The sequence below is a fragment of the Triturus cristatus genome, chromosome 11, assembly GCF_964204655.1.
Source record: "Triturus cristatus chromosome 11, aTriCri1.1, whole genome shotgun sequence".
Lineage (NCBI taxonomy): Eukaryota > Metazoa > Chordata > Amphibia > Caudata > Salamandridae > Triturus > Triturus cristatus.
In genome coordinates, this window is record NC_140594.1 from 148,944,098 (window position 1) to 148,967,557 (window position 23,460).

The 23,460-nt window shown below is 46.8% G+C and overlaps 1 protein-coding gene across 7 annotated transcripts in view; it reads left to right on the forward strand.

Annotated features, from left to right (window-relative positions):
* SBNO1 (strawberry notch homolog 1) overlaps positions 1–23,460 on the forward strand; it is a 1,282,279-nt gene that overhangs the window by 221,185 nt on the left and 1,037,634 nt on the right. For all 7 annotated transcript variants that reach the window (XM_085634811.1, XM_085634813.1, XM_085634807.1 and 4 more), the window contains one exon: positions 13,780–13,876. In XM_085634811.1, coding sequence (XP_085490937.1) covers positions 13,780–13,876 — 97 coding nt within the window. The remainder of the gene's footprint in view (positions 1–13,779; positions 13,877–23,460) is intronic.

The following is a 23,460-nucleotide window of genomic DNA, read 5'->3' on the forward strand; positions in this document are numbered from 1 at the left end:
GCTAGGTACAACAGGGCATATTGGGATGAAATGGAGCAACTGCTCCAATACCTCCCAGAAGAACACAAAGCTGAGGCACAACAGTTAGTTGAAGAGGGAAAACTCCTCTCCACTCCTCAATCAGATGTGCTTTAGATGCAGCTGACACCGCAGCTAGCCAAAACAATACCAGCATTATCCTTGGAAGGCATGCATGGCTTAGGATTTCCGGGTTTAAGCCTGTAGTTCAACAGTCCATTTTAAACACCCCCCTTTGACAAAGAACACCTGTTTGGTCTTGTAGTCGACCAGTCCTTAGAAAAAATGAAAAAGATATCGAAGTGGCAACGTCCATGGGAGGGCTTCAGTCCCCATCAAATAGGGACTCCTTTCACCGCTACAGAGCAGGGTATAAAACATCCTCTTACCCAAATGCTTCCTCTTATAAAAACAACAATCAATCCTTTACCTCTAGAGGTTTCTATAGAGGAGGATATAGAGGAAACCATTCCAAAGGTAGGGGTAAAGGCGTCACACTGCATAACACCCATTCCCCTAACAAACAGTGACTTGTCCTCACTTCCCCAATCGCTTAAAACCTGGCGGGGAAGACTTCAACAATTTCTCCCCATTTGGCAATCCATAACAGCCGGCAAATGGATGATCAACATTATGCAACATGGTTATTGCCTGGAGCTTACCACCAATCCTCCAAACATTCCACCTTGCATTCACAAACTGTTGTCAGACCATTTACAGTTACTCAAACAAGAGGTGCAATTTCCCTTAGAGAAAGGAGTCGTAGAACCGGTTCCATTACAGTACCAAGGATCTGAAAGAAACACGTTGGTTATAGATTCCTTACCTTAGAATACCCCCAGGCGTCTGACTGGATACGGAAAGTTTTTTTCGTCAGCAGTACCTCTGCGTGACGGAAGGTGGCGTCGATCGCCTCTGCATCCGTCATCGTGGTCGCCAGCTACTTAGCCCTCGCACGATGATATCAGTTCTTTATTTTCCGCGCAAGCCAGCGCTGATCCGGGAAGATCAATTAATTTTTGACTAACTTTTTCTCAACTTTTGCCGACTTCTTCTTGTTTTTAGTCACCAACTCCGAACAGGTGCACCGGGAATGCCAGGTTTCAAGGCCTCCGGTTCATGTAACCGACTGATGTCTGTGACGGATATGCACCGCGTGTGCCTCTTTGGACCTCCACCTCTGGACATGGCTGGAACATCAGGGCATTTCATTGGTGGTTCATCACCTGGCAGGTTTACTGAACACCAAGGCGGACAAACTCAGCCGCAGGTGCATGATGGGTCACAAATTGTGTTTTCACTCGGAGGTGGTGCCAGGTCTCTTTCAACAGTGCGGAGAGCCTTGGTTAGATCTATTCGCCACCAAAGAGAATGTGCAATGTCTGCAATTCTTTGCGTTGGAATTTCCAAGGTGGCACTTGCTCGGCGACGCTTTTAATCACTAGTGGAGTTGTGTTCTGCTGTACGCCTTTCCACCTAAACCACTTCTGCCCAGAGTGCTGAAGATCATCAGGCACGACCGGGCCCAATTCATTCTTGTGGCTCCGGATTGGGCACGAAGAGTCTGGTATCCTGAGCTGCTCAACATGGCCATCGATCCTCCGATCAGACTGCCTCTTCGGAATGATCTTCTGTTGCAGCAGCAGGGGACGGTCCTCCACCCGAACCTGTCCAGTCTCCACCTCCTTGCGTGGAGATTGAGCGGCGGCAGTTGACGTATTTCAACCTGCCTCCCGAAGTCTGTGGCGTAATCTTGGCAACCAGGCGTCCCTCCACAAAAACGGTATACGCCTGCAGGTGGAACAAATTTGTGGCATGGTGCACAGCAAATGCTGTGGATCCCCTTTCTGCCCCTCTTTCTGAAGTACTCTTTCTTCTCTCTTTAGCCCAGTAGGGCTCTGCTCTGGGCACTATCAAGGGTTATCTTTCAGCCATCTCTGCCTTCCTTCGGTTGCCAGATCAGTCCTTCTCTTATCAAGTGCCTGGATGTTAAAAGGCTTACCGCATCTTTTTCCTTCATATTCCCTTCGTTATGCCTCAGTGGGACTTGAATCTTGTGCTAATCTATTTAATGTGTGCTCCCTTTGAGCCGCTGCATAACTGTCCTTTGTCTTTTAACTCTTAAAATTGCTTTCTTGGTAGCAATCACTTCTGCTAGAAGGGTGAGTGAGCTCCAGGCTCTTTCTTCTAAGCCTCCTTTCCTGTCTGTTCATCCGGACATGGTGGTTCTCCGGACCCGTCCATACTTCCTTCCTTGGGTGGTTACTGCCTTCCACATCGGGCAGACCATTACTTTGCCCACCTTCTTTCCGCATCCTTCAAAGGAGGAAGAGAGGCTCCACCGTCTGGACCCAAAACATGAGCTCTCCTTCTATCTGGATTGCACAAAACCGTTCCGGGTGGGTGATCAACTTTTTGTTGGTTACGTGGGCGCAAAGAAGGGTCAGGCCGTACACAAACACACCATTTCTCGATGGGTCGTCTTGTGTATTAAGGCTTGTTACACTCTGGCTAAAAAGGAGCCTCCAGTCGGGCTACGTGCTCATTCAACCAGGGCGACGGCAGGCACTACTCCCTTGGGAAGGGGAGTGCCTCTGAATGACATCTGTCAGGCAGCCACATGGGCATACTGCCTGGACAGCCAAGTCCAGAGAGACAGCTTATTTGGCTGTTCTGTTCTCCAGGATTTTCTGGTGTGATCTTGGTTTGCAGACCCTCCACCGGGGTTGGTATTGCTGGGGTATCTATTCTAAGGTAAGGAATCTATCACTAATGTGTTTCTTTCAGATGCCCAAGTTACTTACCTTCGTTAATGATACATCTGTAAGAAACATTTGTTAGTTATAGATTCCTTACCACCCCAAATATCCTCCCTGTTCTGCGAACTGATTTCTAGGGTTAAGGACATCCTTTCAGGGCCCTAGTTTTGTGCACCAATGGTCAGTGTCTCGCATGGCTCTGCGTTTCTGGCGCAGAAAGTCGTGTACAGAACTGACGTCAGCGTGCGAGGGTGGCGTCTAAGTAGCTGCTGCGGCGTCATCCCGGCGACACAGACGCGGAGGTGACTGATGCCACCTTCCGATGCACAGAGGTACTGCTGACGAAAACTTTTCGGATCCAGTCTGACGCCTGGGGGTAATTTTAAGGTAAGGAATCTATAACTAACTAATGTTTCCTACAGATCTATCGTTACCGTAGTGCTTCAGGGGTTTACTCTCTCTATTTTCCAAATTCCCAAGAAAGGACAGTCCTTATGACCAATTATGGATCTAAAAGTGTTGAACTACTACATACTGTCAGAACACTTCCATATGGTAATGCTATAATAGGTCCTTCCACTTCCTACAGTAAGGTGACTTAATGTCTTTCCTGGACTTAAAAGATGCATATTTTCACATCCCCGTTCTTCACAGATATCTTCGATTTGTGATAGGCAAACACTTCCAGTTCAAAGTACTCCCATTCGGGGTAACTACAGCTCCTATAGTGTTTACCAAATGTCTAGCAGTAATAGCTGCTCATCTCCGAAGACAACAAATTCACATCTTCCTGGACCTAGACGACTGGCACCTCAAAGCCAGCACACACCAAAAGTGCATAGAACACACACTGACCATGATACACCTACTCCACCAATTGGGTTTCACAGTCCTAATGCAAAAGTCTCACCTACAGTCTTCACAGATACAATCTGATCTAGGAGCCACTCTTAACACTCACACGGCTCCAGCCTCTCCCAATGCAGCCAGAATTTGCAATATCCAGCCTCTAATGCTGCAGTTCCAACCCGACCAAACCTTGCAAGCCAGGACTTTCATGCGGCTACTAGGAATGATGGCGTCGTGCATTGCAGTAGTCCCTCATGCAAGGCTACACATGCATCCACTTCAAGAATGCTTAGCACATCAGTGGAATCCGTCACAGGGTCAATTAACAGATCTAGTGTTGGTAGACAGCCGCACCCATCGCTCTCTGCAGCGGTAAAACTCACAATTTATCAAAGGTGCGGTCTTTCATCGACCCTGTTTCATAGATCATGCTAACAGCAGACTCATCTCTCACAGGTTGCTGCTTTACATCTCCATCATTACAAAATTCAGGGTCTCTGGGACAAAAAACACAAATGTCTCCACATCAGCTATTTAGGGCTTCTAGCAGTATTTCTGGCGCTGAAAGCTTTTCAGTCTCATCTCACATGCAAAGTTGTCCTAGTCCTTACAAACAACATGACAGCGATGTACTATGTACAAAAACAGGAAGGGGCACACACTCCACTGTCACGCCTCTCATAGACCATTTCAAATGGGCAATCCATTACAAAATTAACCTTCTGGCAGAACACTTTCCAGGAGTGAACAATCAAATTGCCGGCCTCAGCAGACGGAAGTAGCAAATACACGAGTGGGAACTTCATCCCCAAGTTCTCCTTCCATACTTTCAACAATGGGAATACCGGCAAATAGATCTTTTTGCCACAGTAGACCACGCACAATTCCCAAACTTCACCTCCATGTTCCCACACCCTCTCTCCAAAGGCAATGCCCTATGGATGAATTGGTCCGGGATATTTACCTACACTTTTCCACCTCTCCCACTCCTTCCTTTTCTGGTTCGGAAACTCGGGCAAACATTACTTGCACTGATTTTGGTAGCTCCCACATGTGCCTGTCAACCATGATACACCACCCTGTTAGAGCTGTCAGTAGTTACATCTCACCGCCAGTCTTCTCACTCGGAACCATGGAGAAATCAAGCATCCAAATCCCATGGAGCTCAACTTGGTGATTTGGCTCCTGAAGTCATAGTTTGGATATTTAAATTTGCCACCAGACTGTACAACTATTCTGAGAAGCAGGAAAACCCACGACCAGAGCTTGCTATGCAGCAAAGTGGAAACAATTTGTCTACTGTAACAACAAAAAAATTATTCCTCTAGATGCTTCTGTTGAGAACGTTCTCTGTTACCTTCTGCACCAACCCATCTGCCAGCGTCGAAAAACACTTTGATGTCTAAGACAAAGCACTTCAACGCACTACATGAGTATCACTGGGAAAGTTGAGCGTCGTTATCCTTGCGCAAGGCTATCTTCGAAGCTTGAGAGAAAGGAAGAAGTTTACTGTTTAAGAGATGTACTTTGTTGCTGCCCACAAAGGAGAGGTTGAAGTATATTCACAAGATACTGTCAGATTTCCTGTTTTAAACTTAGTGGTTGTGCTGCTCCGAGTCAGTGTTTTGGGTGATCATGCTACGGTGCATTTTTTCAGGTTTCCTTTTTACCCCAGTCCTGATGAGGCCATAATTTATCTATGTGAAACGCGTCGACACACATTTTGGAGAAGCCCCAAAAATCAGAATTGTACGCAAAAAGGAATTGTTTCGCACAACCTAATGATTGAAGAGGGTTTATGAATTTTCTCTCTTGTTGAGTTTATAAGCTGGCTATCTTCATTAGTATGGATTGCAAAAGATAATTATTGTGTTTTCAAAAAAATCGTGTTTTGCATCCACAATAGCAGTTAGGGTAAATAGGAATTGTATATATTTGTGTACAGATGTGTTCGTGATTGTTTATGTACATTGAATTTGGTGTATATATGTTGTATATTGACTTTAACCCCTTGAGTGCCCCGCCCTTTCCACGCCCTGTGGCGGGCTTTTCATTAGCGGGCGGGGCTCATGACGAGATAGTCTCGTCATGGGCACAGCGCAACCGCGGCCCATGACGAGACCATCTCGTCATGGGCACTCAAGGGGTTAAAAAAAAATAACATATGGATATAAATATAAACACAACTTTGGACCATATACTGGTGAATGGTTTTTTAATATATAAAGGAATCTTCTGGATATATTCCAGGTGAAGGATTAATTTAAGTGTCCTTCCAACATAAAAGATTTCCAGATCTATTCCGCCGCATCATTTCTTCTTTTTTCCAGACCTTCTGCACTTACAGCAATGTGGGCTAGCTCACACATCTATTCGATTGCACCTGGCAGCATTAGCTGCATATTTGCAGAACAGACAGCATGTATCTATATTTAAACTTCCTGTCATTAAAGCCTTTATGGAGGGCTTAAAAAGAGTAATACCGCCAAGAATCTCTCCGGCACCAGTATGGAATCTTAACGTTGTACTTGCAAGACGTATGGGTCCACCCTTTGAACCATTGCACAATTGTCCTTTACAATTTCTTTTATGGAAGGTTGCCTTCCTCGTTGCAATCACTTCATTAGGAGATTTGTGATTTACAAAAATTTCCCTTAAAGGAACCCTTCTTTCAGCTTCATAAAGATAGGGTAGTTATTCGCACCAATCCCAGATTGCTTCCCAAAGTAGTTTCTGCTTTCCATCTTAACCAATCAGTTGAGTTATCTGTGTTTTTTCCTCAACCGGATTCAGTAGCAGAAAGGGCTCTTTACACAGTTGACGTCAGTAGAGCTTTATTGTATTATATCGAAAGGACAAAGATTTTCGTAGCACAAAGCAACTGTTCATTTCCACCACCTCACAAAGGCAATCCTATTTCTAAATCTACCATTTCAAGATGGATTGTTAAGTGCATTCAAACTTGCTACACAAAAGCTAAAATAACTTTATCTATAGCCCCTAGAGTGCATTCCACTTGCAATCCATGCAATTCCTATAGCTGACATTTGTAAAGCAGCAACATGGTCAACACCACACACTTACCAAACACTATTATGTGGATATACTAACACGCTAACATGCCAATGTAGGGAAAGCAGTGCTAAAGACACTTTTTCAGACCACTGCAACATCTACTGGTTAGCCACCGCTTTGGGAGAATATTGCTATATAGTCTATGCAAAGCATGTGTATTTACAGCACACATGCCTTGAAAGGATTGTTACCCAGTAAGCATCCAAGTTGGCATGTAGAGCTGTAGATTCACATGCGCCCTCCCACTTCCCCGGGCCCCTGTAGTTGTTAAAGTTCTTATTATTTATATTATCTACGCATGGACATCTCTTTACTAGACTCACTCCATTCTCACCCTCTTGCGAGAAAACAATCTAACAATGGAGTCGAAGCCCATGCGCACTATCACCGAGAGGAGTCACCTTATCTCGTTACTGGTAAGACTTTTTTGAATAAAAACAACTTGCAACATCCAGACCCAACACTAGATGGTAGGAGTATGCAAAGCATGCAAATCTACAGCTCTGCATGCCAAGAACAGATTCTTACCGGGTAAGTAACATAATCCTTACTTAGCATGTCGGCGCTGCTGCCACCATTTGAAAGAGAGCGAGCTTTAACAAGCTCTGCCCCCTTGGGTAGGTTTGGTTCAACACCAAACAATCTGTAGCCCCCCACCCCCCCCCATTATGCGTCCAGCGTCTTCGCGAAGCAGAAATGTACAAAAGCTGCTACTGATGTACTCCAGCTTACTCTGTGTGAACTCCGTGGAGTTGAGGCAGTATCTCCTAGATCTCTTATGCAGTATGCGCTGTGGCTGGTACTCAGCCTGGAAGACTCTTTCCCTCAATTATCACTCACACCCTGCTTACTCCCCATGTGCTTATATATAGCTCCTTGTAACTTTCCCTTATCTTTTTTGTTGTTTGTGTTCTTTTTTCTTTTTTTTTTTGTCCCAAGGTGAGCCCAGACTTCTGTTGCTCTCACCAGGCTTGAGGTATTGGTCCCCAATCCATGAGCTGAATATTTTTCTGCTGTGTAACTTGCTCTATCACCAGTTTGGCCTGTTGGGTTGGAGACTTTTAGCATCTTCTGAAGCTTAGTTTTGTTTCTAGGCTTATGGCTGTTTTGTTAACATCCTTCATTCCGAAGGTTATTTACAGAAATTCCACAGATTTTGCGTATCCTGTTTGACTTTCTCTAATAGTGCTTGTTTTTATTTTACATTATCTGGAATAATTCTGTAAATACTTGACTAGACCAGTATCTCATAACTGATGAATGCTGAGAATCTCTGCTGTCATTTTGCTCTGTTCATTAATCTGTGTGACATCATTAAAAATGTCCATCCACTAGCCTCTCGCCTCCAGAGCCTAGTGCAGCATCCACGCATTCCTATGTCTCTGGTATAGTTTTGCATGATGTCATTATGGTTGCCGCTACCTGAGTGCTCTTCACATTTTATAGATCTCATCTGTTTTGCCACACAATTACTTTCTTTTTTAATTTGTCTGCACATAATGGGAACAATGAAAGAAGTAAGTTTTAAATCATGAATTGGATATTGACTTACAAGGTGTGCATATCCTTTCCATTTAACAGTTGAGGGAAAAAGTGGATTTTTTTTAACTCCGTTCTTTCAATTGTGGAATTTGACGATTGGAGTTTCCGTTAAGAACTGGCCATTGTGGCGAAGCAACAAATTTTCTTTTTCTTTTTTTAAACCAGAGTGAGATGGCATGTCTACACTAAATACATAAAATTTGTAGCATGCGTTGACTGGTAATACACATGCTGAGCACACTCCTGAAATCTATTGTTGGACTCTGACTCTACAACTTGTTTTTTTCAGTCTTTTGTTGTTTGTGTTTTAGCTCCTTCTCTTTGAGGGAATGTGCATGATCAACGGCTCCATTTTTAGACACCCCCCACACCCCCACTATTTGGTTCAGATGGACAACAACGGAACGCCGTACGACTTTGGCACTCAGGTGATGCAGAACAATCACAGAGCAGTTATTACGCTCCAATTGTCACGCTACTTCATCGACCGTCTATTTCTTTTAAACTGCACTCCACCTCATTGACCTAATCGGCTGACTTGTGTGCACCCCTTTCCTCACGTTGACGAGAATGCTTGGCTCTGGTTGACTGAAAGGAAAAGACTTTTCCATAAGTGCTCATAATGCACAGCAAAATACGCCTATTCTGATCAACACTATGACTGCAACCTCTGCTTGTCACAGGAGCTTAACAAACATTGTGCAGCCTGTTCAAGAATAAAGACCCTTCACTCCTGATGCCACCGTCATTTAGTACACAACATGGCGATGTCAGCAGAGGCCAATTTGTCAGTTGAGGAATAACAGCAGGTAGTCACTGGCTGAGAAGAGGAGGTCGAACAAGGTAACGCCATCTTGTGCAGCCTGTACTAGGTCACTTCAGATGACTGAACATATAACTCCTCGAGGAGCCTGCAGCTCTGGGATCTGACCTCAAGATGAACCCCAGTCCAAGGGCCGTGAGTGCCCACGGTCATCACTTCCAATCATATTTAACACCCATAGCCCCACCACCGCCTTGGTGCATCACAGATTAGGGCTCTAGCCCACAACAAGAGTGTGCCTCAGAGCCGAGACAGGGAGGTAAACATCTGGATCCCGATTGGGCAAAGGGGCAAACGAGGAGGTGGGTGGATGATACAAACAGGGCTTTAAAGCCACCAAATTAGGTGATGCTTATGAAACCATCCACTCATGCACAGCCCTCAACACTATCTGTGCTGAGCCCCCATCTGTGCCAGAGAAGCAGTCATAGCCGAGCAGGCACAAGCCAGTGACTCCATGCAAGCCATTGTCCCCAACCAGCGTCGAAAAACACTTTGATGTCTAAGACCAAGAACTTCAATGCTCTACATGAGTATCACCCAAAAAAATCACACACGGACAAGTCACCAGCAAGAGCGGGTTTTGCAAAACAGAAAGCCAAAACTAATGTAGACCCTGATTTGGAGGAGACTAGCTTTGAAAACCTCAAGGACGCATGAAGAAAAGCTAAGCTCTTGAGATGGAATCAGCAACTGGCAAGATAAACTATAAAATGAAAGGCAAGGCATTGAGCAACCTCAGCCTTCAGAAGAAAAAGGCTGAGCAACTCCATGCCATCTGATACAAGACCACTACCCAGATCTAGATCACCAACTTCCACACACTCGGGATGTAGACACTAAAAGCCCAACACAATAATTTCATGACTGAGTTTGGAAGGGCACCCAGCCGGTCCCAATCCCTGGAAAGAATATGATCAAGAACTGCAAGACCAGGATAGATCTATCCCAGTCAAAGCCTCACCTTCAGATGACACTTCATCATATCATAGTGTCCTTCAGTATTCTGCGGAGTATCATAAGGTACAGATGCACACCACTCAGTAGGAAAGTGAATTCTTTGTAGAGCCCTTCCCCGCTACCCTGAAAATGAGCACTAAGTTCAATACTTGCCCATGAATGGGTCAATGATGAAAGTCTGTACTGAGATTTTCAAAGAGCCGGTAACATCAACTCACTCCCCTATGGAACATAAATTCAAGCCTTTCCCTACTGGCCAACTTTTCATTAGGGGACACCCTGTTGTGGATTCCTAGCAGTTGCAACAGCTAGGGATAGTGCAGCTTACCAGAATAGAGGTGACACCCCTTCACCACATAATGCGAGCAAGTGTATTGATGAGGCAAGTAACTGCGAGGGGGATGGGGAGGGAAGAGTGCTGCAGCTACGGGCTATCTGTAAAATAGCCAGGTTTTCAGTTTCTTTCTTTGGAGGTCATTACTGATTCAAGGTACTGTCATTTGTGTTGACAACAGCACCATGAGTATTTATCAAGTGTCTGGCAGTCGAGGCAGCACATTTAAGATGACACAATATTCATGTCTTCTCGTACCTAATTTTTTTTATTTATTATTTTGTTTTTAAATCTTTTTTTATTGACATTTGTGAAACCACAACACTTTCCCAGATCAGCATAATACCATGGATACAGTGTGCTTGTTCTCATACCTAGATGTTTGGCTGATAAACAGTCCAAGCAGACAAAGGTTTCTGCAGGACACGCAGAACACTATCTATCTGTTATGCAAATTGGGATTCATTATAAAGGCTACTAAATCCCACTTACAGCCTCTTCAGATACAGCCCTTATCTGGGAGCAATTCTAAATTCTATAACAGCCAAAGCATACCCAAGTACCCAGAGGGTTCTCAATCTCCATTGCCAACTTGCTTTTTCTGCCACATTGTTGCCTGCCAGTCAAAACTGTGATGCATCTCCTAGTCATGATGGCTTCCTGTATAGAGATTGTCCTACATGCCATATTTCACATTAGCTCACTACAGGAGTATCTAACATCTGTGGTCACAAGCTGAGTTCAAGTTAGAGAATCTAATGCTGAGTTCGTCCAGGGTAAATCTCTGATTACCAGAGTGGAGCACACGCCATCTCCTCAAAGGCAGACTATTTCTAGACTTGATTCCACAGGTGACTATTACCACAGATGCATCACTCAGGATGGGGAGCGCATTTGTGGAACATGACAGTCCCTGGCTTTTGCACCAGTCACCAACAAATGCTACACATCAATATGTTGGACCTCATGGCGATTCAGTTGGCTCTGAAATCTTTCATAACAGTTTTCCACAAAGTGGTCCTCCAAACAGACATGACTGCCATGTATTACATTCAGAAGCGGTGGTGGCGGGGGACTATGACGGAGACGCACTCAATCGAATTGTCTCGCATAGCATAGTAGATATGGAAATGGTCTATTCACGATCACATCCAACTCCTGGCAGAATATCTGAGAGATATCATCCCCAAAGTCTACTAGGAGTTCTCCAGTAGGGGTGCTATATAGTTTGTCCGTCCAGTTGGTTAGGGTGCTCACTTTTTTTCCGCCTCACTGGGCCACCCAAAGGAACCTTAGGTTCCCCAGGCCACCTGGGTCCACAGTCGAAGTCAACCAGATTCGTGCCAATCCCATCTTCTGCTGCCTTGTGGAAGTCGGCTGTAAGTGTAGCATTATTGCAGGTTGTCCCTCGGGCCTCTCCCTTCTGGGTTTGTGATTCCCCATATCCTGGGCCCACTAGGCTTGTGACTCCTACCTTGGAACAGCTGTCTTCTCAGCCACAGCTCAGGTTATGCGTGCTGATTGTTTGGGCCCTTGCCTGCTTTACTCATGTGGCTCCGGGGTCCTGTTTTCCCTTATGGGGCACCTTGGTCTGGCTGCGAGTCTTCGGTAAGACAAGGGCAGCATCCCTGGTCTCTGTAGGCCTGCTGCCATTTTGAAAGCTGCCGTCTCATTTGTACTCTCAGTACTCTAGACCCCTTCTGACTGGTATCATTGCACCCCCTTCGCTCACAACAATTCTCCTTTGCTCTGGGGTTCTGCGGCGCATCACAATCTTCTGATAATTGGTGAGTTCTAAACTGCCAGACAGGAGACAGTCACAAGTCTTATCATAGTGTGCTTGGTCACGGCGCTAGCTTGTAATTAGAAATAAAATGCAAATGTTCTCAAAGATCTCTCAGCCCTGTCAATTATTTACGTGTTTGCTAGTTGTGCCAGGCAAGTATACACCTCGCATTCCTCTCCACTTCCCCATCCCACTCACTTGCTCCCTCCGACTTACTGCACTGTTTCACGTTTCTTCTGTAATTTAGCACATCTGTGCACAGGTCACATGATGTAATTTAGTTTGCCTCAACTCTTATACAAAAATTAAACTGCATTGTGTTCTAATTACAGTGGAGGTTGGGTGGGGGTTGTGGGGCAACAATATCTTTTTCCCTGATTTCAGTGCGACAAACCTGTGTTTGTTAGAAACACAAAAAAAGGTCAGAGCTCAGAAATCCAGCACCAGTCGTTAGGTGTCATGGCTACAATATTGTGATAGAAACTAGGTGCACTGGGCCTGGGACGTGACCTACATACATCCCATAAATGTGGTATACAAGCCACCCCAATCCATTCAACACAAATGGTCCTGCACTCTAAAATAATAAATAATTCATTAGAAGAGGAAATTGTTATTCATAGTCCAACACAAAGAAATATATGAATGGATATCTTCCCACATAAGAGAGCAAAGGTAGTGTTTTTGATTGTAGAAAATGGTTCCTTCATTCTTTTACTCCATAGAAAATTTCTTTAAAAACACAGCACACAATGGACAAGACTGCCGACGCGATTCGTCCCCCATGGGACCTATTCAGGGCTTGATAAGTAAGTGATAAATATCAAATGTTCTGTGAAGGTTAATTCTTATGTAAGCGTTCAGATCAGCAAAAGACAAATGAATAGGTTATCTTTCTCCAAAGTCATATAGTGGTGTCCGGTTCTAGAATCGAAAAGAGCTGAGCATCTACAAGATGGACAAATTGTACCTCTCCTGATATGTATCTCCCAAACGTTTAAGTTGGTTGGTGTCTGGTTCAGAGTGATCAAAAACCTGTGTTTGTTCTACTGTTAAAAAGCAAAATCGGTTAAATCCAGCCTATTAGAGTTTCACCAAATGAGAGAATTGGTATTGTTACACGCTACGCAAAATTACTTTTAGCTTTGTGTTTGAGTTGCTTGTAGCAGAGAGAAAGATGACGTCTCAATTTTTTTAAATATAATTATTTTTATTGAATACCGGTTCAACTTTCCACAACATGGTTGCATAACATGACCTTGTTGTTCCATTTCAAATTTTTATTTAAATGTCCATTGTTGCATGAGATTGCCATGATCAGCTAGGCTGCTTTTTGCCACCTTATGGACTGGGTGATCTTGGCCATCTGTGTGTGTTATGGTTCAGGTTCCATCAAGTAAGCTATTGATTTTTCTGGTGAACACCTAACATATACCATTAATTTGCACCAAATCTGTTGGCCCTTCTCTTTCTCCCACAAGACCTTAAGATCAGTCTTATCTTGGATATTTGAACATTATTCATTTTACGCTACATGCATGCTTTTAGCAATTGTATTTTTTTGACAAGTGGAAAAAAGATGGTAATACGTTGCTTCAGTTCCTCTCCTAATATATATTTATCTGATTTACAGAAAGTACCAACACTAAAAGAGGAAGATGAACAAGAGGATGAGGATGATGAAGAAATGGCCCATGCAGAGACCTATGCAGAGTACATGCCAATAAAATGTATGCATCACTCCTACATATCAGTATTGAAAATACTCTGGTGTACCTCTTCTGAAGTCTTAATTGATCAGCTGTATTGTTTAAGAAATTGGATTATTGAAGTGTGCGACTGACCAATCTAAGTAATAAACACAACTCTCGATCACCCTGAATTCAGCCTTCTTGTAGCTTTGTCAGAGAGCAGATAGGCTTAAATTTGGGGCAAAGTGTAAAATATTTATGCACTACAAAAACAGTAATAAAGTCTGAGCACCAAGCAATAAAAATCTCAAACCAAATTAGAAAGAGTAAGCTGTAATTAACAAAATTCCCACTTGGAGAAGCCAGAGATATGAGTTTTTAAAGTTCAAAGTAAAGATACCACTGAAAAGTACAAAGTGGCAAATGATGATAAATGGTCGCTGGAGGCCAGGACCTAGTCTTGATTTGAGGCCGACTGCGATGGAGCGCATGTTGGATACACCAACCAAGGTTATCCTGATCAGATTTTAACTTCTGACTTAATCCTTTAAGTCCCAATCCATTACGCGAGTACACTTCTTTAAAGCCCCTAGGACCTCAGGGAGGCACTTATAGAATATCAGGGTGTTGAGCTGAGGCCAACAACAGGTCCTAACCCAGATCCAGTTGCCAGTGGTCAGCTACTTACTTCTAGGCAAAGGATTTTTGCAGCATGTTGTATACCTGTCACCACAGAGCAGGTCCAGTCCTTCGGGGTTCCTCTCAATTCACAGAGATTAAGTCCTCTTCTAATCTTCCTCTAGTCCGGGAGTGTTCTGAAATTGGTGCCTGTAGGTGCAACATTTATGCTTGTGATTAGCTAGTAGGTGGGAGGTGACTGCACCACACAAGTGAGTGAGAAGTTGTTTCACCTACTTGTTTGTAGTAGTGTTGCTTGGTTGCTGATTGAAGCACACGCATTTGAATTTTATTCAGAAGCACATGGACGGGACTGAGCTGTTGAAAATGGGAGCGGCTTGTTCCCAATACCTCGTACCAATGTGACAGCTGAATTTTATATTAACTTCGTGGCCTATAGATTAGGTTTAGGAAGTCCATGAAAAAACCTGTTTTGTGGAAGCAAGTGCCTCATTTTGTTCGGTACATGACTGACAAACATGGACCAGTGGTTATGTAATATGAGAAAGGATAGAAATCTGAACAAATCATCTGGATGTCTGAAGCACAATCCAAACCCCCCACAAACCATATGTCCATATTTGGCGGTGTTAACATACCCTAGGATGTTCAATCTGGCAACATGGACCAATAACTCATTAATAACATGAATAATGTGAGTTTACCAATCCCAATCTTCCTGCTCCAATAGCTCTGCAGAATTTTCACTGCCATCCCATCTCTCACTGTATCTTTCCAAATACTACATACATAGCTGGTAGCCCATCACACAGCTACAGTACAACAATGTTTTTCTTTTCTATTTATTTGCCACCTGCCCACCCCAAACACAAAAAACTCCTTCTGCACATATTCCCCCCCCACTTCCCTAATCTTTTCTTATCCGCTCTCTCGCATTTAATTGTTTTTATAGCTGTACTAATCTCGGAGCGCTTTTCATCTCAGACATATTCTGCAGAGACAGTCATACAAGTGTGTAGGCATAATTTGTTTTTTTAAACCTTTATTTTTGTTAATTTTATAGCATCATGTATACAATACATTGTGTCAAAGGTAGGTCCAAACAATAACATTAACCTGCTTCCCAAAAGAACATTGAAGTCCACTGTATCAGTGCTAGCTTGACATATTCTTATCACAACTACATATAAGATGGGCTCCAGATGTTTCGTAATTGCATAGCAAATCAGGAACCAACTGAATCAATTCAAGTAGTACATTGTACATATAAGTCGATCACTTTCCCACCACACCAGGTCAGTTAGTTTAATCTCTCATTCTCCGTGGTAATTTTCACTACTGAGCTTTCAGAATTATCAGCATAGGTCTGACACTGCTGAAGTACAAGCTGCAATGTTATCCCGAGCAATGTCGGAAATAAAATACCTAAAAGAATATTTTTGATACCAAAACAATTGGTCTGAAGTTGAGTCTTTGAGTGTGTGAGTTCATTTGCCGACTGTGTGTACAACAAATGCTTAACACTGTCCTTTGATAAAGCCTTACTGCTTGACCACACTACCCCAAATAGAGAGTGAGGTGCTATCTAATTTACCTCTGCCTATCTGTTGGGTTCCACTGGACTCAGTACACACTATATACAAAGCCAGGGTCGTACACGGGAGAGATGCAGCAAAATTCACGATTTGCTGTGGATTGGATACCACTGGCTCACTGGGCAGAACGATTGCCACGTCTGTAGCCATTTGTTGCTAAGCCTGGTTGAGGGCATCTGGCTTTTCGGGGGATGTCCTGTCAACCCTGCTGGACATGCCCTTCGATGGCCATTGCCTTTTTGGTGACAAGGCAGAGTTGACACTGAAGCGCTTTAAGGATTCTCGAGTTACGGCCAGATCCTTAGGCCTCGCTGCATCTTCCCGTCCTCCACAGTCTGCCTTACGCTCCTTTCGTGGCTACGGAAGGGGCACCCCACCATATCCAGCCCAGTCTAGCCACCAGTTCACGCAAGCTACCCATCCTCTGTGTGGCAGCAGACGTGGGACCCAGTGACCTCGCTGGTCTAGGACCCAGTTGGCGTGCCAGTCCACCCACCCCTCACCCCGCAGCAGCCGCCAAACTTTTCGTCTGACCTTTCAGGGCCGTCAACTGCCAATGGGTGGCAGGATTCACAATCTCCTCCTCCACTGGCAATCCATCATGTCAGACAGGTGGGTATTGTACATCATCAGAAGGTGCTACTCTCCCTCCCCTTCAAGAATGCCCCACCCTCCAGGCCACGTCTTTCGATCGCATGTCGGAGGTTCATTTGGTGCTTATACGGCTGGAAGTTTCAGCTCTCTTGGCCATGGGAGCTATCGTGTCCGTCGTTGGGGTCGTGCGCCGGAATGATGTCGTTGGAGTACTTAGACGCCGCCCTCGCGCGCTGACGTCAGTTCTTCTTTTTTCCGCGCCGATCCGGGAAGATCTTACCCCTTAGTCAATTTTTGACTAAACTTTTTTGACTCTTTTTGTTCTTCTGTCGACTCGACTCTGGTGCCGGTAGGATGCCTGGGTTTAAAGCCTGTGACTCCTGTCATCGACTGATGTCGGTGACGGACCACCATCGCCGGTGCCTTTACTGCCTGGGGGCCGACCACGACGCAGAGTCGTGCCCCGATTGTCAGGCCTTGACCTCGAAGGCTAGGCGAGAGCGGTTCCGTAAGCTTCTCGAGCTTCGGCACTCGGCTCCGTGCCGCTCACGGTCCCGGTCCAGGAGGAGGTCCAAGGACCGGTCGCGGAGCTGCAGCCACCAACATCGCTAGTCGGGCTCGAAGTCTTCGGGTAAGTCGAAGCGATCAAAGAAGTCCAAGAGGCGACACTGCTCTTCGGACTCCCCTCGCCGGACGCGCGACTCGGCTGAGGGTCAGGATGGTCCCACCCCCGCGGCTCCGTTGGAGCCGCAGGATCCGCGTCCCTCCCCATACCCGCCGGTCCGTGGGACTGACGCGACTCCGGCGGAGGTCAGTGCTTTCCTCTCGGCCATGAGGGGCCTGGCTCTGCCGTCGACGCCTGCCGCGTGCCTTCGGGCCCCGCATGCTCGACTGGGCTACCTCGTGTGCCGGCGGCCCCGGCCCCGTCGACAACTTCGGTCCCGACGCCGCAGGTCCCCGAGGGATCCAGGCCTGGATCTTTGCCGGCGCCAGTCGACCTCACGATGCCTCCTCTGCCGGCGCCGACACCGGTTCCGCCTCTGGCGCCGTCTCCGGACGACGCCGTTCCCCGGTTTAGCCCTGGTCCGGGGCCGGCGCGGTGCCGCTTGACGCCGCTTCCGACGCCGATGGATGAGCGTTACATCTACCGCCCGGCTCCGATCATTCCTCCTGTTCATCAGGAATCTGATCACGGGGGCGACTGGGAGGGGTCTGAGGACCCTATGGCAGAGTCTCAACTGCATATCAACTTGTTGGAGCTGAGAGCGATCCGGCTTGCACTGAAAGCCTTCCTTCCCTCTGTCAGGGGAAGTGTCGTGCAGGTGTTCACGGACAACACCACCGCCATGTGGTATTGCAACAAACAGGGCGGGGTGGGGTCGTGGACCCTTTGTCAAGGAGGCTCTGCGCCTCTGGACATGGCTGGAACACCAGGGCATCATCCTGGTGGTTCAACATCTGGCGGGCTCTCTGAACGCCAGAGCAGACGAACTCAGTCGCCGGTGCATGATGGATCACGAATGGCGTCTGAACTCGGACGTGGGGCAAGGTCTCCTTCTGCAGTGGGGAGAGCCTTGGTTCGATCTATTCGCCACCGAAGAGAACGCGCAATGTCAGCAGATCTGCGCGTTGGAATTTCCAAGGCGGCACTTGCTCGGAGACTCTTTTCGTCGCAAGTGGAGTTGCGGTCTGTTGTACACCATTCCGCCTATACCACTTCTGCCCAGAATGCTGAGGATCAGGCGCGACCGGGCCCAAGTCATCTTAGTGGCTCCGGATTGGGCACGAAGGTACTGGTGTCCCGAGCTACTCAGTATGTCAATCGATCGTCCGGTACGACTGCCTCTTCAGGAGGACCTTCTGTCGCAGCAGCAGGGGACGGTCCTCCACCCGAACCTGTCCAGTCTCCACCTCCATGCGTGGAGATTGAGCGGCGACAGTTGATGCCATTTGACTTGCCTCCTGAAGTCTGATGTCATTCTGGCAGCCAGGCGTCCCTCCACAAAATCGGTATACGCCTGCAGGTGGAACAAATTTGTGGCATGGTGCACAGCAAAGGCTGTGGATACCCTTTCCGCCCCTCTTTCTGAGGTTCTACTCTTTCTTCTTTCTTTGGCCCAGCAGGGCTCTGCTCTGGGCACCTTGAAAGGTTATCTTTTCAAGTCCCCTGTTTCGCGTTTTCTTAAAGGCATTACTCACATGTTTCCTCCTGTCCCCTTCGTAATGCCTCAGTGGGATTTGAATCTTGACCTTTCTGATGTGCGCTCCCTTTGAGCCTCTTCACAATTGTCCCCTTCGTCTTCTGACTCTTAAGACTGCTTTCCTGGTAGCTATCACCTCGGCTAGACGGGTGAGTGAGCTCCAGGCTCTGTCCTCTAAGCCTCCCTTTCTTTCTGTTCATCCGGACAAGGTTGTCCTCCGGACTCGTCCTTCTTTTCTTCCAAAAGTGGTTACCCCCTTTCACATCGGACAATCTGTCACATTGCCCAACTTCTTTCCACCTCCGCATCCTTCGAAAGAGGAAGAGAGGCTCCACCGTCTGTACCCCAAACGTGCGCTGTCCTTTTATTTGGACCGCACCAGACCGTTCCGGGTGGACGACCAACTTTTTGTTGGATACGGAGGTGCTAAGAAGGGGAGGGCTGTACACAAGCGGACCATCTCACGGTGGGTCGTATTGTGTATAAAGTTTTGTTACTCCTTGGCGAAAAAGGACCCTCCACCCGGGCCACAGCGGCGACTGCTGCCCTGGGACGGGGAGTTCCCTTGCAGGACATCTGTCAGGCGGCGATGTGGGCCTCAGTGCACACGTTCGCCAAGCACTATTGCCTGGACAGCCAAGTCCGGAGAGATAGCTTCTTTGGCCGTTCTGTTCTCCAGGACTTTCTGGTGTGATCTTGGTTCGCAAACCCTCCACAGGGGTTGGGGTTGCTGGGGTATCTATTCTAAGGTGAGCAATCTAGTAATGTGTTTCTTTTAGATGAACAAGTTACTTACCTTCGGTAACGATGTATCTGTAAGAACATTAGTTAGTTAGATTCCTCACCGACCCACCCATCCTCCCCGCTCTGCGAACCGACATCTAGGGTTAAGGTCATCCTGTTCAGGGCCCTAGACTTTTTGTCACCAGTGTCGGTCTCTTGCAAGGCTCTGCGTTCCTGGCGCGGAAAGCTATGTACAAGAACTGACGTCAGCGCACGAGGGCGGCGTCTAAGTACTCCGACGTCATTCCGGCGCACGACGCCAACGACTGACGCGGAGCCGCAGACGACGCCTAGCGACGCGCAAGGGGTATTGCTACAAAAATCTTTCCGGATCCAGCCTGACGCCTGGGGATATTCTAAGGTGAGGAATCTTACTAACTAATGTTTCATACAGATACATCGTTACCGAAGGTAAGTAACTTGTTCATTCGGGCCAAGTTACAAATGTTTCAGCCTCTATCCCGGATTCCGGTAAGAAAGACCCTGAGGCTACTGGGCCTCATGGCATCCTGCATCCTGCTGGTGGATCATGCCAGGTGGCATATGCGCGCTCTGCAATGGGACCTGAAGTTCCAATGGGTGCAGCATCAGGGGAATCTATCAGACTATGTCCAGATATCGGAGGAAACTGCTCAACAACGGCAGTGATGCTTAACGGACCACAATTTGGTCAAAGGCAGATTCCTCTCCCTTCCCCAGCCAGAACTGACAGTAGTGATGGTTGCATCACTCTTGGGATAGGGCGGTCATCTGGGAGATGTGGATATCAGAGGAGTCTGGTCTCCGGCGAAGTCCGGGCTGGACATCAACCTGTTGGAGCTCTGGGTGCTCCGCCTGGTTCTAAAGGCATTCATTCCCTCCCTCAAGGGGAAGTAGTGCAGGTGCTCACAGACAACAACACCGCCATGTGGTACTGCAACAAACAGGGTGCAGTGGGGTCGTGGACCCTTTGTCAAGAGGATGTTTGCCTTTGGACATGGCTGTAACATCAGGGCACGCCCCTTGTGATTCAACACCTGGCAGGTTCTCTGAACGTCAGGGCGGACAAACTCAGCCATCGGTGCCTGGTAGATCACGAATGACGTCTTCACTCGGGCATAGTGCAAGGTCTCTTTCAGCGGTGGGGAGAGCTTTGGTTAGATCTTTTCCCCACCAAAGAGAACGTGCAGAGTCAGCAGTTTTGTGCATTGGAGTTTCCAAGAAGGCACTCGCTTGACAACGCTTTTCGTCGAGAGTGGAACTGCGGGCTCGTGTATGTCTTTCTGACAGTACCACTTCTTCCCATCAGATCAAGCGCGACCGGGTCCAAGTCGTTCTAGTGGCTCCGGACTGGGCACAAAGAGTCTGGTACCCTGAGCTGCTGAGGATGGCCATTGATCCTCCGATCAGACTGCCCCTTCGGAAGGATCTTCTGTTGCAGCAACAGGGGACAGTCCTCCACCTGAACCTGTCCAGCCTCCATCTCTTTGCGTGGAGATTGAGCGGCGACAGTTGACAGCTTTTGATCTTCCGTCCGAAGTCTGACGTCATGTTGGCAGCCAGGCGTCCCTCCATTAAGACGGTATTCGCCTGCTGATGGAATATGTTGGTGGCATGGTGCACAGCAAAGACTGTGGTTCCCCACCCTGCCCCTCTTTCAGAGGTTTTTATTCCTCCTTTCTTTGGCCCAGCAGCACTGTGCCCTGGGCACTCTAAAAGGCATTCTTGCAGCTATTTCTGCTTTCCTTCGGCTGCCAGATCAGCCCTCTTTATTCAAGTCCCCTATTGTGAACGGATTCTTTAAGGGCATTGTTCATCTCTTTTCTCAGTCTCCTTTCAAAATTCCCCGGTGGGACTTGAACCTTGCAATAACTTACCTTATGTGTGCTCCTTTCGAGCCTCTTCACAACTGTCCTCTTAGGCTCCTTACACTGAAAACTGCCTTTCTTGTCGCCATCACATCTGCTCGCAGTTGTGGCGCACCAGTGGTCAGTGTCTTTCATGGCTCTTCGCTTCTGGCGTGGAAAGTCGTGTCAGAACTGACATCCGTGCACAGGGGCGGCGTCTAAGTAGGCATGCAACATCATACTGGCGACCATGCCGACGACGGACGCTGACTCGACTAACACCACCTACCAACGCGCTGGGGTACTGCTAAGAAAACATTCTCTGGATCCAGTCTGATGCCTGGGGAAATTCTAAGGTAAGGAATCTATAACTAACCTATGTCTCTTAACGATACATCGTTACCGAAGGTAAGTAACTTGTCCCCCCTACCTCGCTCCAGTCTCATTTGCAATAAGTGCAACCATTTAGTCGGTGGCAACTTTCTTTCGTACACACTTAATAAATTCTTTATAAACCATTACCCTTTCTCTCGAGTTTTCACCTAGAATGTTAAATCTATAGTGTATACTCACCTAGGATGACGTTCAATCCATAGTGTACAATATCCTTATTACTCAACAAAACATGATAAAAATAGAGGTTGTATAATATTTCAGTGGCTTCCATAGTAGTTTTCTGAACTGCTGAACTTCCTCAGTGCAATTTTCTTATTTTGAACTGAGGACGTGCAAAGGGACTGTGACTATACAAATTGAGAATTAGTGCTGCTCCATTAGCAGCACCTCATAGGCAAGCTGATTTAAACCCATCGGTACCCAAACTCCTGATCCTAATCTCCTTGCCGGTAGGACTTATTCCCATTACCATCTTTTGGATTAATTTCCCCAACAAAGGTTGCTAAGCTCCAAGTACCCTCAGCGCATTGAGCGGAGACTAAGCTTGCAGGAGACTTTTAGGATGTGCACAACACGACCTTGATGTAACTTGTTTGACTAAGTTATTACATTTATCATCTACCAGTTCGCTTAATCGACAAACTGTCTCAAATTGACAAACGGTTGAAATGGATATTTCATGATTATTTACTATAAACAGTTAACAATCTCTATGTAGGAATTAATTGATCATCATAATGTCAAAGGCATGTTTTTTAGTGGGCCACCAAATACTTTGAAGGTGCTCTGACATTAAAATATGTATTCCTCGGTGTGCAGCAGGTGAGTTCTGACTTATTGCACCCCCAGTTCTTTCCAACTTTAAATATGTGGGGAGAACTAGACGTTCGAGGCATATGAGCTGCAGATTATACACTGTGCATAGCTCGCCATCTGGTGTCTGGCCCGGATGTTTGCAGTTTGTTTTTCCTCTTGGAAAGTCTTTGGAAGTCATGAGTTCGGTGACTCCTCCTTTGGTTCGTATTGCGCAAGGGCTTCGGCTCCATCGTCAGATTGTTTTTTTCCGCCATCGGGCTCTGATGTAATACTTCGCGCTCCGGTTCTGAACTTCCCAGTTCAAGAATCGACGCAAAAATCCTCGCTCATCGAGCTTCTTCAGATAATAAATCATCTTACTCACCTTCTCTTCGGCACTTCTTCGATTCCGGTCGTCGTCGGCGGCCTTCGGGCCTATTCCGCTCCGGTCTCGGCTGATGGAAAGAACTTCCTTCAAGAAGTGCCCTCGATGTGGGTCGAAGTTTCCCCACACCGATCTTCATGAGGTGTGCAACCTCTGCCTCTCCCCAGAACACGAGGCCCGAGACTGTCCCGCCTGCAAGTCTTTTCGCTCAAAAAAGACCATTCGAGATAGACGGGCTAGACGCAACATGGCGCACTCCTCGACCTCCGCTCCAGTCGACATCTTCGGGGACGACGTTGAAGTTCCGGGACAGCAGGACATCGAACAGGAGGACGATGACCTCGTCAGCACTTCCGAGGCCGACGACTCAGATGTGGAGGACATCACCCCGGCGCAGCGGGTCGTGAGT